This window comes from Oratosquilla oratoria, chromosome 6, assembly GCF_046742065.1.
Source record: "Oratosquilla oratoria isolate Oo_2021 chromosome 6, ASM4674206v1, whole genome shotgun sequence".
NCBI lineage: Eukaryota > Metazoa > Arthropoda > Malacostraca > Stomatopoda > Squillidae > Oratosquilla > Oratosquilla oratoria.
In genome coordinates, this window is record NC_134782.1 from 84717996 (window position 1) to 84733329 (window position 15334).

The 15334-nt window shown below is 37.5% G+C and overlaps 2 protein-coding genes across 3 annotated transcripts in view; one reads left to right on the forward strand and one right to left on the reverse strand.

Moving 5' to 3' along the window:
- LOC143026676 (organic cation transporter protein-like) overlaps window positions 1–8218 on the forward strand; it is an 87199-nt gene extending 78981 nt beyond the window's left edge. Inside the window, exons 12-13 of the mRNA XM_076187474.1 lie at window positions 7438–7577; window positions 7987–8218. Of these exons, the coding sequence (XP_076043589.1) occupies window positions 7438–7577; window positions 7987–8080 (234 nt within the window). The 3' untranslated portion in view covers window positions 8081–8218. The remainder of the gene's footprint in view (window positions 1–7437; window positions 7578–7986) is intronic.
- A 63-nt stretch (window positions 8219–8281) lies between these two features.
- LOC143026675 (general transcription factor 3C polypeptide 3) overlaps window positions 8282–15334 on the reverse strand; it is a 49571-nt gene continuing 42518 nt past the window's right edge. For both annotated transcript variants that reach the window (XM_076187472.1, XM_076187473.1), the window contains exon 13: window positions 8282–12257. In XM_076187472.1, the coding sequence (XP_076043587.1) occupies window positions 11522–12257 (736 nt within the window). In that variant the 3' untranslated portion in view covers window positions 8282–11521. The remainder of the gene's footprint in view (window positions 12258–15334) is intronic.

The window sequence follows — 15334 nt, forward strand, 5'->3', positions numbered from 1 at the left end:
AGACATTTCGTCGTCACTCAGCTGGTCGGGGGGCCGTTTTTTGATGTTTACATTTCGTCTGTCTGCCTGGGCCTAGTCTTCTCCTTCCTCATTTCTTTCCATTTCCCTCAGCAATCCCTCCCCTTCTCCTCTTTCCCTACTTTCCCACTACCCCACGAGCAATTTCCCCCCACCGTGCAAATACAATAGGTACTTCCTTTGCTTTGGAATCCTCTATTTTTCACTTTTTCTTCAGAACGTCCTCTACGCCGTCCGTTCACTGAAGTGTGTAAAAAAAAATCGATTCTTTTCTACTGTTGTTTCCTCTTTGTGTATTCTTTCCCAGTCTGATTTTTTTTTCTCTTATTTCATAAAAAAAAAAAATTCCATACATCAATCTTCCAGTTACACTAATATGCGATCACTTTTACTTATTGGTGTCTTATATTCCATCTTGTCCACTATTTCAGGTTCTGATGGAGGGTTTTTTGTATCTCTTTTTTTATCCAAGCTTTATCCCTTTTGTCTTTTAAATCGCTACATCTTTTGTTGTACCAACATTTTACATATCTTTTTTTTTTTTTTTTTTAATATACAATTCCATTTCTTATAAATTTTTGTCAAGATTTTCACTTTCTCTTCTACTGTTGTTTCCTCTTTTTATCCTTTCCCAGTCTGCTAAAAAAAAAAAAAAAAAAAAAAAAAAAAAAAATCTTATTTTATCAAAATTTGTTTTTCCATACACCATTCTTCCCTTTCTATATTGTTCATTTTTCACATGTATTTTTCCTCGTTTACTTCCAGTTTAACTAATATGCGGTCACTTTTACTTATTGGTGTCTTATATTCGATCTTGTCCACTATTTCAGGTTCTGATGTGATTATTAGTTCTAGTCTCTCAATGGCTCTTCCTCATTTCTATACCTAGTATTCTCTTGTATCCATTGTGTCATTGCATGTTCTATGATAATATCAAGTAATACATTTTCCCATAGGTCGTCTCCCCCTTTCACTGTCATCTCTTCCCAGCAGATTTCTTTACAATTAAAGTTCACCCATTATAACTATTCTTCCTCCATCTTCCATTATCTTATTTAGTGTTATCCTTGTGTCTTCTAACATATTTTTGTGTTCTCTCTCTTCCCACGAAGCCATTTTAGGAGGCACATAATTTACCACAAACTTACTGCTCTTCTTGTCCCTGGCCTCTATTTCCATCATAATCATCTCCACTCTATTTTTTCCATATATAACATTCCTCACATTTATATCCTTCTTAGTCAGGAACATAAATCCACGACCTATTTCTAATCCAATAATTATATACACCATATCCTACACTGTTGGGTGGTAATGGACCTTTCAATTTTGTCTCTACAATTCCCATTATGTCCGGTTCTTTTTCCTTCAGGTAATCATTCAGTTCATCCAAGCCTGTTGTTAATCCATCTATATTTGTGAAGGACACTTTTAATTTTCTGTTACCTCCATTCTGTTTTCTGTTTCCCTTCTATTTTTCTCTCCTATGAACCATTTCCTTACGTACATATCCACTCCTCTCCAATAGAATTTCTCTTTGACTCTGTCCTATCCTCGTTTTTTTTTTTCTTTAGCTTAGATTCTTTCTTTTTTCTCTCTCTTTCCTCTTTATTCATCTCTCTTTTTATCCATACCTGTTTATACTGATCACTCTTTGCTAGTTTCCCTATTTTTATAAGATCTTCTCCACTGTCATACATGACCTGAATTTAACCTTAATTGGTCTGGTCTATACTGTATTTCCCTAATCTTTATAATTCTTCAATTTATTTTCCCATTTCCTGTTCACCTTTTGAAAATTTTCTATTATCTTGTTTATCTTTTCTTTCTCATCTCTTACTCTTGTAGTCCTATTTGGATTATACTTCTCTTCTATTCCTAATATAATTACATATTTATTTTATCTGCTAAGTCTCTGACTATATTCTCCTTCTCTCTCATCACTTTAATAACTGTGTCCTTAGTGTATTCCTTCGTCTGTTGTTTCACTATACCTCAAAATTCAATTTCATTATCCTCCTGAACTTTTCTCCAACCCTTTACCTCTTTTGCTATGGACTCCTTATTCTCTTTTTTTATTTCTCTTTAATTCCTCATTCTCATCCTTAACTTCTTTTAACTGTCTTTTTAATTCTTCTATTTATTTAGGCTTTGGTTCTCCTTTAGTTCTTCCAATTTATCAACTCTGTGTAATCAGTGCGAGTTGGCTAAACCTAACCTCCCCTCATTCGTTCATTTTTGTTAGTTTTTCCTCTAGACTTGCTAATCGGGGGAGATTGTCTTCTCTTGCCTCATTAAATCCATAGAAATAATTATCTCCACTTTCTATTGAGTTGCTCTTATCTATGTTTCTACTTTTGATCCCTTTGCCGACTTGTTGAACTTCACCTGTGTCGTCTGCACACCTTTTGTTTACGCCCCTTCTGACTTCCACGGCCTGCTCCTACCCTTCTTCATTTTTCTTCCATTTTTTTCAATAATTCCTCCCCTTCTACTTTTTCCTCACTTGCCCACTACACCACGAGCTTTCCCCTTCCCTACTAATACAACACAGGTACTCCATCATCGCTGAAATCCACAATTTTTTTTTTTCGGAGTTCCAATCTTCGCCGTTTGTCTGATGTGTGTGTGTATTTACCTAGTTGTATTTTGCGGAAGAAGAGCTATGCTTGTAGTGACCCGCAGTTGTATCTTTCCGCATCCAGTTCTTCATGTATAGTTTTAGCACTCACTGTTTTCTCTTTCAATTTATTCCATGTATCTATTACTCTGTGTGGAAAGCTGTTATTTTTCAGATCTCTTCTGTAACTATCCTTCTTAAGTTTCTTCTTGTGTTTCTTCTGGCCCATTTAAGTAGATCATCCCTATCAAGGATTTCCACCCCTTTCATATTTCTGTAGATGGTTATCAAATCGCCCCTTTCTCTTCTTTGCACCAGAGTTAGTAAATTTAGTTTGTCCAATCTATATTCATATGTCAACTTGCTAAGACATGTTGGTGCCATCTTTGTCATTGCTCTTTGAATTCTTCCTAGTTTCTTTATTCTTTTTTTTTTTTTTTTTTTTTTTATTATTATACTGGGTGTCCATAGTGACGCTCCATATTCTAATCTTGGTCTTATCAGTATAATTAGTATTCTCTTTACCATTTACTCGTCCATGTAGTCAAAGGCCACTTTCATTGATCTTAAATTGTAGGTTTCTCCAACTAGTTTGTTTACATGTTTGTCTGGTGTCATGTCATTTGAGATAATCATAATTACTCCTAAGTCTCTTTCTGAGTTTACTTTTGTAACTTCCTTTGTTCCAGTTTTGTATTGACTGGATATACTATTTTAACTTTTTTCCAAATTCCATTATACTACATCTCTTAATGTTGAAATTCACTTTGTTCTTTTTACTTCATTTCCAGACTTTGTCCAGGTCTTCTTGAAAAGATTTGCAATCTTCTTCTTTACTCACTCTCTTCAATAATTTTGCATCATCGGCAAAGAAGTTTATATAACATTCAATTCCTTCATCCATGTCGTTTATATAAACAGCAAAAATTATCGAAGCCAACACAGAGCCTTGGGGGATTCCACTTAACATGTTTACCCAATTTGAGCTCTTTTCTCTAAGTACCACACTCATTTTTCTTCCTTTCAAGAAGTCTTCCATCCATTCCAATAATTTTCCCTGTATTCCATCTATTGTTTCAATTTTTCTTAGTAGTTTTTTGTGTGGTAATTTGTCAAAAGCCTTTTGTAGGTCCAGAAAGGCACAGTCTGCCCAGCCATCTCTTTCTTGTATTATATCTACCAATCTTGAGTAAAAGCATACAAAGTTTGTAGTACATGATCTTCCACTTCTAAATCTAAATTGGTTGGGGTAGTATTTTATTTCCTTCCAAGTGTTTAGTTAATTTATTTTTGATAACTCTTTCACATGTTTTTGCAATGGGACCTTTCGCAGTCAGGCTCGTAGATTACTATTAGTGCTAGAATTTTCAATTGTCTCAGATTTCACGAGGCAAAGGGATGACTTAGCTAATTTGGAAACCAATATTCAAAAAAAGGTACGACATAAATTGCTGCATAAATGTATTTAAAATTAAAAACATGATTCTCAATGTTATAATTTATACTTACTGGTGTGTGATAAGGCTTTGTTAATTTAATTATAAGGTAAAACTAAAAATAGGTAATTATTTTTACTGAAGTAACTATGAGCAGTAAAAATAAGAGGATGTTGATTTCGGTTTGTGCATTTTATCTTAGAGTATTGAAAAATAATGGATATCACTGTCACATCCTGTATATGAAGATAATCAGTGAGATAAAAGATAACAACAGTGGTGGCGGACGTAAGAAGATAGCGACGTTTGTGTAAAGAATAGCCTCTTAGATCTGCTGGGAGCTATTTTCAAACAAATATGACTAATTTTACGTGTGCCGTGGCAGACTGCATGTCAGATTCAAGAAAAAATAAGAGAAAGACAAATGTTAATCGTACCGGAAAAATTAAGTCTTTGATGCAAAATTATATTTTCTATACATTACATGGATTTGCCTATTGCTTGGTGCATTCAAATGAAAGTATATATCAGTATACATCCATTGAAGTCAGTAGAAAATGACAAATTGCTTGTCTTGATACAATTATAGGTTGTTTTATGAATATCATCTGTAAATATAGAAGCTCAAACAATGCTATATACCGTTTGCAATCATGAAATTAATTGACTTAAATTTCAGACACAATAATATACAATGATACACCTCTGTAAGCTTATAAAACTTCCCCAAAAAAGTATTTATTTTCCGGCAAGAATTACAAAATCTGGCAGTGTCTGGTATCAAATCACTCACTGCGAAAGGTCCCATTGTGCTTGTAAGGGATACCGGTCTATAATTTGTTGGATTTTCTTTATATCCTCCCTCATATATTGGTACAATATTAGCATTTTTCCAGTCTTGTAATACTTTTCCTTCTTTGAGTGAGAAGTCAATTATCTTGTGTATTTTATCTGTGAGTTCATCTATGCATTCTTATAATATCCAGTTTGCTATCCAGTCTGGCCCATGTGACTTTCTGACATCAATTTTCCTTATCTGGTCCCTTATTTCTTTCTGTGTCACCGTTATTTCTTTCATTTTAGGGGATCCTTCTTGGTGACTATCATCCCACATTTATGAGCTTTCAATTGTAAATACAGACTTAAAGTGTCTGGTCATTACTTCAGCCATTTCTACATCTTCAACTGTGTATTCATTATTTCCTTCACACAGTTTCATTATTTCATGTTTGTCTTTTAGTTTATCATTTACATATCTGTAAAATAGTTTAGGTTGATCTTTGCATTTTGCTATTATACCTTTTTCATAGTTTCTTTTTTCCTCTCTGCATATGTCCACGTATTCATTTCTCAGTTGGTTGTATGTTTGCCATTTAGTCACTTTTTTTGTCTCTTTTCCAAGCTTTTCTCTTCTATCTTTAGCATCGCTACACTTTTTATTATACCAGCACTTTATATACTCCCTTTTCTGTTTCTGCTTAGGTACATGTTTATCGGTTTATCTGTTCTTTAAAAATGTTCCATTTCTCTTCCATCTTTGTTTCATCATTTGCAAATTTTTCCCAACAGGCATTTTGAATTTTTTTTCTAAGTTTTACAAAGTCAGTTTTGTTGTACATTAATCTTCCTTCTCTATGTTTCTCATTCCTTCTCACAACATTTTGTTCCTTAAGCTCGATCTCGAGTATGTGGTCACTCTTTCCAATTGGTGTTTTATAGTTTATTTCTTCCACAATTTCAGGCTCAGAGGTGAATATCAAATCTAGTCTCGATGGTTCTTTGTTTTGTCTATATCTAGTATTTTCTTTAACCCATTGAGTCAATGTGTAATCGATGGTCATATCCAGTAGGGCATTGCCCCAGAGTTCCTTTCCACCTCCCATTGTCAATTCTTTCCAATTTATTTCCTTTACATTAAAGTCACCCATAATTACTATATTTTTTCCATATTTCAGTGTCTCAGTTAATTCATTCTCTGTGTTTTCTAGTAATGTTGAGTGTTTGCTCTCAGTCCAAGTCTTAGTTTTTGGTGGCACATGTACAACTATAAACTTTCTACTTTTCATACTGTTATTTTTGACTTTGTGATTAATTCCACATTGTTTTTTCCTTCTGTTGCCTTTATTACATTTAGGTCCTTTCTAGTCAATATTTACCTAGTTGTATTACACGGGAAAGGAGCTATGCTCGTGGTGACCCGTCTTTGTATCTTTGAGCATCAAGTTTTTTCTTAAAATCTTGAATAGTATTTGCGCACACTGTTTCTTTCTCTAAGTTATTCCAGATATCTAGCACTCTGTGTGGGAAGCTATTCCTTTTCCAATCTCTTCTATAGTTATCCTATAGTGTATGTATTTACCTAATTGTAGCATAAGGAAAGGTGCAACACTTGTTGGGTCCTGTCTCTGATTCTCTAATTTTCTAACATACTTAGAATCAAATTCATGTACTATTCCAACTTAATCTATACCTTTGATTTCCAATTTTCATATTTAGATTTGAACTCATACATTGTTTGAGATTGAGCTATATCACCTTCTAAGCTATTCCATATATCTATACATTTATATGGAAAACTATTTCTTCACATCCTTTCAATATGTGTATTTAACTAATTGTAGTATACAGGAAAGGAGCAATGCTCATGGCATCCTGTCTAATCTTCAATTATTATCATACCTGGCTACAAATTCACAGTCCAAACTTTGGCTATATCTCCTTTTTCTCCAGTAATCATAGATTCACACATTTGTGTATTGCTCCTGCTTAGGGTATACAACCTTCTAAGCTATTCTAAGTATGTATTTGTATGGAAAACTGTGCCATCTCTTTACATCCTTTAGACATTTACCCTTTCCCAATTTGCTCTCATGATATTTTAAAAGCCCTCCTATCCCTCATCCAAAGACCTTTCATCAATGTAGTTTATCCCCTTCAGTGACTTGAACAACATTATCAAGTCACCTCTTTCTCTTCAATTTTTCAACATTGGTAGCTCCAATGCATCTCTCCTCTGATGGCTTATCTGCCAGGCTGGAAATCAGCTTGGCTGATGCCTTCATTATCCTCTCAATTTTGCTTATATCTTTCACTCTGTGTGGAGACCATATGCATATTCCAGTCTTGGAGGGGTTAGAGGTTCTGAGCTTTTTCATAATTTCTTTATATAGTGAAAAACCACTTCAGTGTTCTTCAGCAATTTATATGTCTCTCCCTTACTGATAAGATTGTGTGTGTGTTTGTTTACTTTTTGACATACTTGAGCACCTGCATGTGTCTATATACATTTATATGCATATATGTTTTATGCTCAAATAACATTATAACTTATGAATTAAAAAAAAAATCCTTTTTCTTCCTCAGGGCATAACATATCCTTGGCTCCCTTCGGTGGTATTTGGAGGACTTGTCCTCTTGGCAGGTCTAGTGACCTTACCACTCCCTGAAACACTGAACAAACCACTCAATGAGACTGTGGCCTCCTTGGAGTATGGTGCCATCAAGTACGTTATTGCTGTTATTGCTAATTTATTTTGTATTTTCAAGGTATGCAGTAGTTACAATCTTCAAATGGCTAGCAGCAGTACTGAGATGTGTTAGGTAATTTTAACCTTTCATCAAACCAGTGAGGTGCAAGACACCATGCATAGTATTTCATATTCATAGAACATACAAAATTTTTGTTTCTCAGGGAAGGACAATTTTTTTTTTCTTTCAGGGTTTTGAAAATAATTTTGTCAATATCAAAATATAACACAATTTCCCACTTTTAAAGTGAAAACTAACCATAATTCCCCCTTTTTAAAATGAAAACTAACCAGCTTTGTAACACAATTTTTCCTGGTCTCATAGCATGTTGTACAAATATTGCAGGTCTTTACATTTCCCCCCTAATGTTTGTGTTTGTTTCAGCAAAGTGGATGGCACACAAAATGAGCTTGAAGATCTTAACCCAACAGCATTTGAACAAGACAATACTTCTAAATCACAGCATGAGCTTCCATAAAAAAATAAAGTACTAGGAAAGTTCTTCTACCTTGGATGCAGCTGCTCCCTCAAATCTTATATCACACTCTTTGTACTATGTTCTGGATTGAGTATTATACTCCAAATTTTTTTTTTTTTTTTTTTTTTTTACCTACAGCTGAACCTTACCTCTTTGTCAATAAGCACAACATCAGTGGTATTTTATGGATATTTGATGATGTTTTTGTTCAACAATGGTGGTCTTTTTGTCAACAAAAGGATCAAGACAGACTTGGAATGGATGGGCAGAAAAGTGAGCAGATGAAATGTTTCAGAAGCATGATATATGCTTCAAGAATGGATAATGAAGAATGTATAGATGAGGCAGAGAATGGGTAATGGAAGCTGAATGATGGGGTGAACCAGTGTTAAGTGGTTTAAGAATGTAAAAAAAAAAAAAATAATAAGAACTCACTAAGTGTGAGTTGAAGCAGAGTAAACCCAAAAGGAAGACCTTGAAAGAGATGGATAGAAGAGTGAAAAAAAAAATTGGGGTCCACATGGTATATCAATAAAGCAGGGAAAAGAATGGAGCAAATATTAATATGTTGAAATTGTAAATGGATGAGGCATCTGAAAAAGGTATTCCCCACACCTGGTCCATTAATAAATATATTGAGATAGGTTTCCATGTAAGTGGTGTGGGATAAACCAGTTTTAGCTCTCAGGTGTTGCACTGGAGTTGCACCTCACTCCACTGCATTTGACTCACACAATGGCAAGGGCAGGCAAATCTTTACCCTCAAGGTAAGCATTTATCTCCAAAGTACTACTTGTGTAAGACTTCTTGATGTATGGATGTGAAACATAGGGACTGATTCGGAGATTAGATTGGGTACAGTGAGTCCTCGTTATATAGTACATATACGTTCCTGAAAACCTTACCACGAATTGAAATTACCGTATACCGAACCCAAGTTTCGACTTATGGCAGACGTACTTTCTCCCTGCTCTTTCCTCTTCAAAATATCTAATTTTACCTCCAAATCATGAGCAGATACAGTATCTGTGAATTTTTCTTACCGTAACTAGAATCAAGGGTAGTAATTACCAAATACCGTAACTGTGAATTCACCGGATAAAGAATTACCGTATAAGGAGGACTCATTGTATTAGCAAGCTGTAATGGGTAACATAGAAAGGATGATAAGCAATAAAGAAGAAGCAGCAAGGTGTAGAGCGATACAGCTGAGTGCAGTGCTGAGATTTAAGTGACTGAGATGGTTTAGACATGTCAGAAAGAAAAAAGAAAAGGAACTTGGAGGCCTTTACAAATTAGAAATTGATGGGACACCAAAATTAAGGAAGACTAAAGAAAAATTGGAAAAGATGTACAGAGGATATTCTGTAAATACCAAATGCTGTTCACGAAGACTCTTTGGAGGGATATTTTTAAAACCAATTGACCCCTCCCCCCAACTCCAACCGGGGTGCAGCCCTGAGGAGTTTACCACTTGATCTCCAAGACTAGGCCCGAGATCTCTCTTTATCATCTTACACTTTCTCATATAAGGTGAGCTGACAATCATCAAATGCTCCCCTCTTATTCTAAGCAAGTGACATATAAACAGTCACATATTAATACAACACAGACAACAATCCAAAGTTTTTTCCCTGGGAGATCTATGGAAGGGTCTGAGGACTATTGGCAGCCACTGTGGAGCTATTTGTTTCTAGTCAGTGTGAGTCAAACAATCTATATACCTAGGGCTTTTTTTCCCTTACCAGCCAAGTCAAAAGGCACAGACCCACTCCTATCCACCACCCTTTCCTCCCTCTCATCTTAGCTCCTCATAGATGATGGGTCATCCCTGTATCACATCCACTGCCCTGGATCAAAGGCAATGCAGCAAGACACAGCACATCCAAAGCCAGGCCGCTTCACTTAATCAGTGACCCCCCTTTCTGTCCCCTCATGCAGAAAAAGAGAAGACAGGGAGAAGACCCTTCAGGTTGCGTCAAAATATCATTCCCACATAACTACTCCCTATCCCCCACCTTTCCTTGCCTTACAGTATCATCTATATACAGCCATTCTCCACTAACCCCTATCTCCTGCCTTCTCCCTTCCTAGCTCAATGCCTCTTTCACTCCATCCATCCATTTTATCCTCGGTCATCCTCTAGAGTTCACTTCATCCACCTCTGCCTTCCACACCTCTTTTATTAATCTTTATTTATTCTTTCTGTCTAAACCATTCCAATAATCTTTCATTAACCCTATCTGCCTTCTCCTTTTCCACCCCAGCTCTCCTCCTCACCTCATTTCTCACTCTTAAATTCGAAGTTTCTGCCCCATACAGTGCTGTCAGCACAATCATCCCTTCATATAATCTCTTTGGATCCATTCCCAAATACCCCTCCCCCCAAGGCATTCAATTGCTTCTCTCAAACTACAATTTACCTACACCTCAACACCTCCCTTTCCTGTCACATGCGACCCCAAATTCCTAAAGCTATCCACTTTCTCCACCCTCTCTCCCATAAGACTTATTTTCAACTCACTGCCATCCCCTCCCCTTGTACATCTCATCACCTTACTTTTACCCACTTTTACTTTCAACTTTCTCCTATTGCATACCTTCCCAAACTCAATTAATCCCCACTCTGATTTTTCCACAAGTGCAGTGTCATCTGCAAACAACAATTGGCTCACCTACTTTTCTCCATTTTCTTTAACCATTTCCAATCCCCTGCCCCTTACCCTCACATTTACATCCCACACCACCCTATCCATTGTACACATTGAACAGTCATGGTGACATGACATCCATGATGCAGCCCCACCTTTACCTCAAACCACTCGCTCTCTCCATTACCTCAAACCACTCGCTCTCTCCATTTCTAATTCTAACACGGGCTCTACTACTCTTGGCTGCCCTAAACAGCTTTCCACTGATCCCATATATCTGCAAAACCTCTCACAGTATCTTCCTGTCTACTCTATTGAAAGCCTTTTCTAAATCCATAAATGCCTAAAATACATCTTTATATTTTGCTAAATCTTTCTTACTTATGAAAGTAAAGGCAAAAATTATTATTATGAGACTTTAGATACATGAAGATACATACATACATACATACATATACCAAGGCTTTTTCCCCCTTACAAGATGGGAGCACTTAATTAAATGTCTATGCGGGAAAAAATGAAAGGAATATGTTGATGAATCTGAGATAAGAAGGGTGGTGTATGGAGTCTTTTGGGATAGGCTTTACTGCAAACTAACATAAAATGAGGATTGAGGCACTTACATATATATGCTTCTGTTGTAACAAGCTGCTCAAGGGTCTTAAATCTAAGTGATTTGTATGTGTTAAGTATAAGGCTAATCCAGCAAAAGAAACACTGTCTCAAAAAGTTGGAGAAAATAATTAGTTTTATTAAACAAAATATAAAAATGTAATTTTTCTAACATCTTTCAAATTTGAATATATTTATAAAGGTACATTCTTGCAAGATTTTGAGAACCGCTACTTTGATAAATCAAAGCAAGATTATATGCAATCTCCTTAGATAAATCTAAATCAGGTCCATAAGGCCCTGTATCAGGGGGAGTGGAATCAAGAGCTTTCTTATAGTAGAAGATAGCCTGTGGGAGGAGGTTCAGTTGATGCATAGCTCTTCCAAGGTTGTAGAATGACTCTTGACATTCCCCTCGCAACTCTACATAGGTGTTGAGAAAAGCACATGCCTGGACCACTAAGGAATGCTTCTTGCCACTGAATTTTTGGCATGCCATGTGGGTAAATGACAACCCAAGCATAAGTGGTATAAGTGGATTTTTTGGGTCCTGCTTGAAGGCTTGTGTGTATTCAGCAAGAGAATATTTGTAGGTCCCAGCCACCAGACAATTGTGCCCATTCAATAATCCCAAGGAAACAAGGTCAGGATGCTTATGAGTGAGTCTGAGTAGAAACCTGTTGTGCCTGAAGTCATCAGCTTTTGATATGATTAGATTGAGTAAGTTCCAACATCTTTGATTTTCAGGATTTTTGATAACAAGTTCTCTCATTATATTGTATGCAAAGTATGAGCTGTCATTATAGATACAAGAAAGCAGGCACATGAACTCAACTTCTCGTGCTCGATCCTTGTCTCTCATAAACTCTTTGGACCCAAGTGCACTAAATGTCATCCTTTCCAATTCTTCATACCTGAAAGTGAAAAACAGAACTCCAGATAAACATGTAGCACTGTTAAGAAAATTAAATGAAGAAAAAAAAAAATGCATATTATTATACAAGGTTAAGGGTTATAATCAATCAATGAGCAATCAAGTTATACATACCATACATATACCAATAGCTTTTTCCCCCTAATAAGGGAGGTAGCCAAAAAACAAAGGCATAAAAACCATTCCCACCCATTCCATCCCTAATACTCTCCACTTCCTTCCACCCTCTACCCTCCCTCATATCTTGGCACCTCCTGGATGACGGGTCATCCCTGCATCTTGTCCACTGCCCTGGGTCAGAAGCAGTGACTCAAGACACAGCACATCCACAGCAAGGCCGCTTCATTAAATCGGCAACCCCCCCTTCTCTGTCCCCTCATGCAGAAAAGGAGAAGACAGGGAGAAATCCCTTCGGGCAATAAATTCCAACTTTTCTTGGCTTTCAAATTGAAATACTGTCCACAGAATTGCCTGCATGTTGTTATGGCAAAGTAGCATGCAGTTAATACTTTAGGGTCTATATGGGGCGCTCCTACGGACCAGAGCCACACATCATTTTGTCTGTGATAGAGGAGGCCTCTGCTCACAGAGAAATTATGAAACTTTCATTATACTGCAACTGTCCCTCCATTATGCTGTCCCCAACACCTTGTTGCTGTCCTTACCACTTCTCTGAATTTTATTTCCTTGTTTCACCTAACCTGTCGTGGGGGAAAAGAATGCTGCCACCAAGTATTCCCACTTGGATTGTAAGAGGCGAGAAAAACAGGACGGGGATTGGGACCAGGCATCTTTCTCCCTGTAGTCCCACCGGGGACATTCCTAAAAAAAAGTAAAGGCATAAGAGGGCCTAGGAGTTTTCCAATCAGCACCCTAAAGTTTGGGTCTTTTAATGTGTGTGGATGTGGTACAGATGAGAGTAAAAGGGAAGAGATAGGTTGTATGTTTGTGAGAGGAAAAATGGGTGTGTTGGCTTTGTGTGAAACTAAGTTGAGAGGGAAGGGCGAGTGCGAGTTTGGGAGTGTAGTTGGGAGGTTCTCAGGAGTGAATAGAGGGTGAGGGAGAGAAGGGATGGCTATACTAGTAAGTGAAGAGATAGGTAAAGGTGTAGTGGAGTGGAAGGAGGTTTCTTCAAGGTTAATGTGGATGAAAGTGAAACTGGGAGAGGAGATGTGGGTTTTAGTAAGTGTATATGGGCCAGGTAGTGAGAAGAGTGTAGAAGAAAGGGAGGCTTTTTGGATAGATTTAAATGAGTGCATAGAGGGATTAGGGAGGAATGTCAATGTAGTAGTATTGGGAGACATTAATGCTAGGGTAGGAAATTAACCAATTGATGGAGTGGTTGGGAAATGTGGAGTTCAAGGAAAGAATCATAGTGGAGAATTGATGGTAGAGATGTGTCTGGAAAGAGAGTTGATGAGAGCAAATACAGTGTTTCAGAAGAAAGTGAAACATAAGTACACATGGGAGAGGGTGGTGGATGGAAGGGTGGTAGATAGAGCATTGATGGACTATGTAGTGGTAGATAGGAGTATAATAGGAAGAGTTAAGGATGTCCATGTTCTTAGAGGAGAGAGTGGGGGAATATCAGTTCATTTTTTGGTGAAAGGTAAGCTGAGAGTGGAGGAGAGATGGAGAAAGAGGAAAAAGACAAAATGTAGGGAGGTGCTTAGAGTGAACTCTTTAAATAAGAAGGAAAAGGAGCAGGAGTACAAGAAGCTGAGAGAGGAGTCGGAGGGAGTGAAGGATAGAGTAGAAGTAGGAGTGGAGGGGGAATGGGGATGGTTCAAGGAGGGAGTCACAAAGTGTGCAAAGATGGTGTGTGGAACAAGAAGGACAGGAGGAAATAGAAGGAAGGGTAGTGAATGGTGGGATAAGGAAACAAAGAAGGTTGTAAAAGAGAAGAAGCGAGCTTTCACAGATTGGTTACAAAATAGGACGAGGAAGTCATATGATAGGTACAAAGAAAAGAGAAGAGAAGTAAAGCACAAGGTAAAGGAGACAAAGAAGAGCAGATGTGAAATGGGGTAAGAGTATGACAGAAAGTTTTGAGAGTAACAAAAAGATGTTTTGGAAAGAAATTAAAAAAGCAAGAGGAGGCAAATCAAGTAGAGAAGAAAAGGTAAAAGGTGCAGATAGTGATATGATAATGGTAGAGAAGGCAGTAAGAGGAAGATGGGCAGAGTATTTTTGGGAGTTGCTAAATGTGAAGGAGGATAGGGAGGGAAAGGTAGTTGAAGTGGGAAATGCTATGAAAATGACCTTGATGAGTGAGGAAAATACATACATACATACATACATATACCAAGGCTTTTTCCTCCTTACAAGGGAGGTAGCCAAAAAGGAAAAGGCATAAAATCATTCCCACCCATTCCATCCCTAAATACACTCCACACCCCCTCCACCCTCCCTCTTATCTTAGCAACTCCTGAATGACGGGTCATCCCTGCACCTTGTCCACTGCCCTGGGTCAGAAGCAGTGGTGTCTGACCCAGGAGTGAGGAAAATGGAGAAGAAATAAGGAAGGATGAAGAGAAGGCAGTTGTTAAGATGATGAGAGCAAGTAAGAGCAGGTAAGGCACCTGGTCTGGATGGGCGCCATGCAGAATATCTAAAAAAAAAAGGAGGTACAGTGATGGTGGACTGGCTGGTGAGGTTATTTAATGGTTGTTGTAGAGAGGGTAGAGTGCCGGAGGACTGGAGGAGTGCCTGTATAATCCCACTCTACAAGGGAAAAGGGGACAAGTGTGAGTGTAGTAGTTTCAGAGGGATTAGCTTGTTAAGTGTAGTTGGGAAGGCTTATGGGAGGATCTTGATTGAGAGGATTAGGAGAGGAACTGAGGGAGTAATTGGTGAGGAACAATGTGGATTTAGGACAGGAAGAGGTTGGGATCAGATTTTTGTGGTAAGACAGATATGTGAGAAAGCTATAGGAAAAGGAAAGGATGTTTTTTGGGCTTTTATGGATCTGGAAAAGGCTTATGACAGGGTAGACAGGAAGGCATTGTGGGAGGTTTTGCAGATATACAGGATAGGAGGAAAACTTTTTGGAGCTGT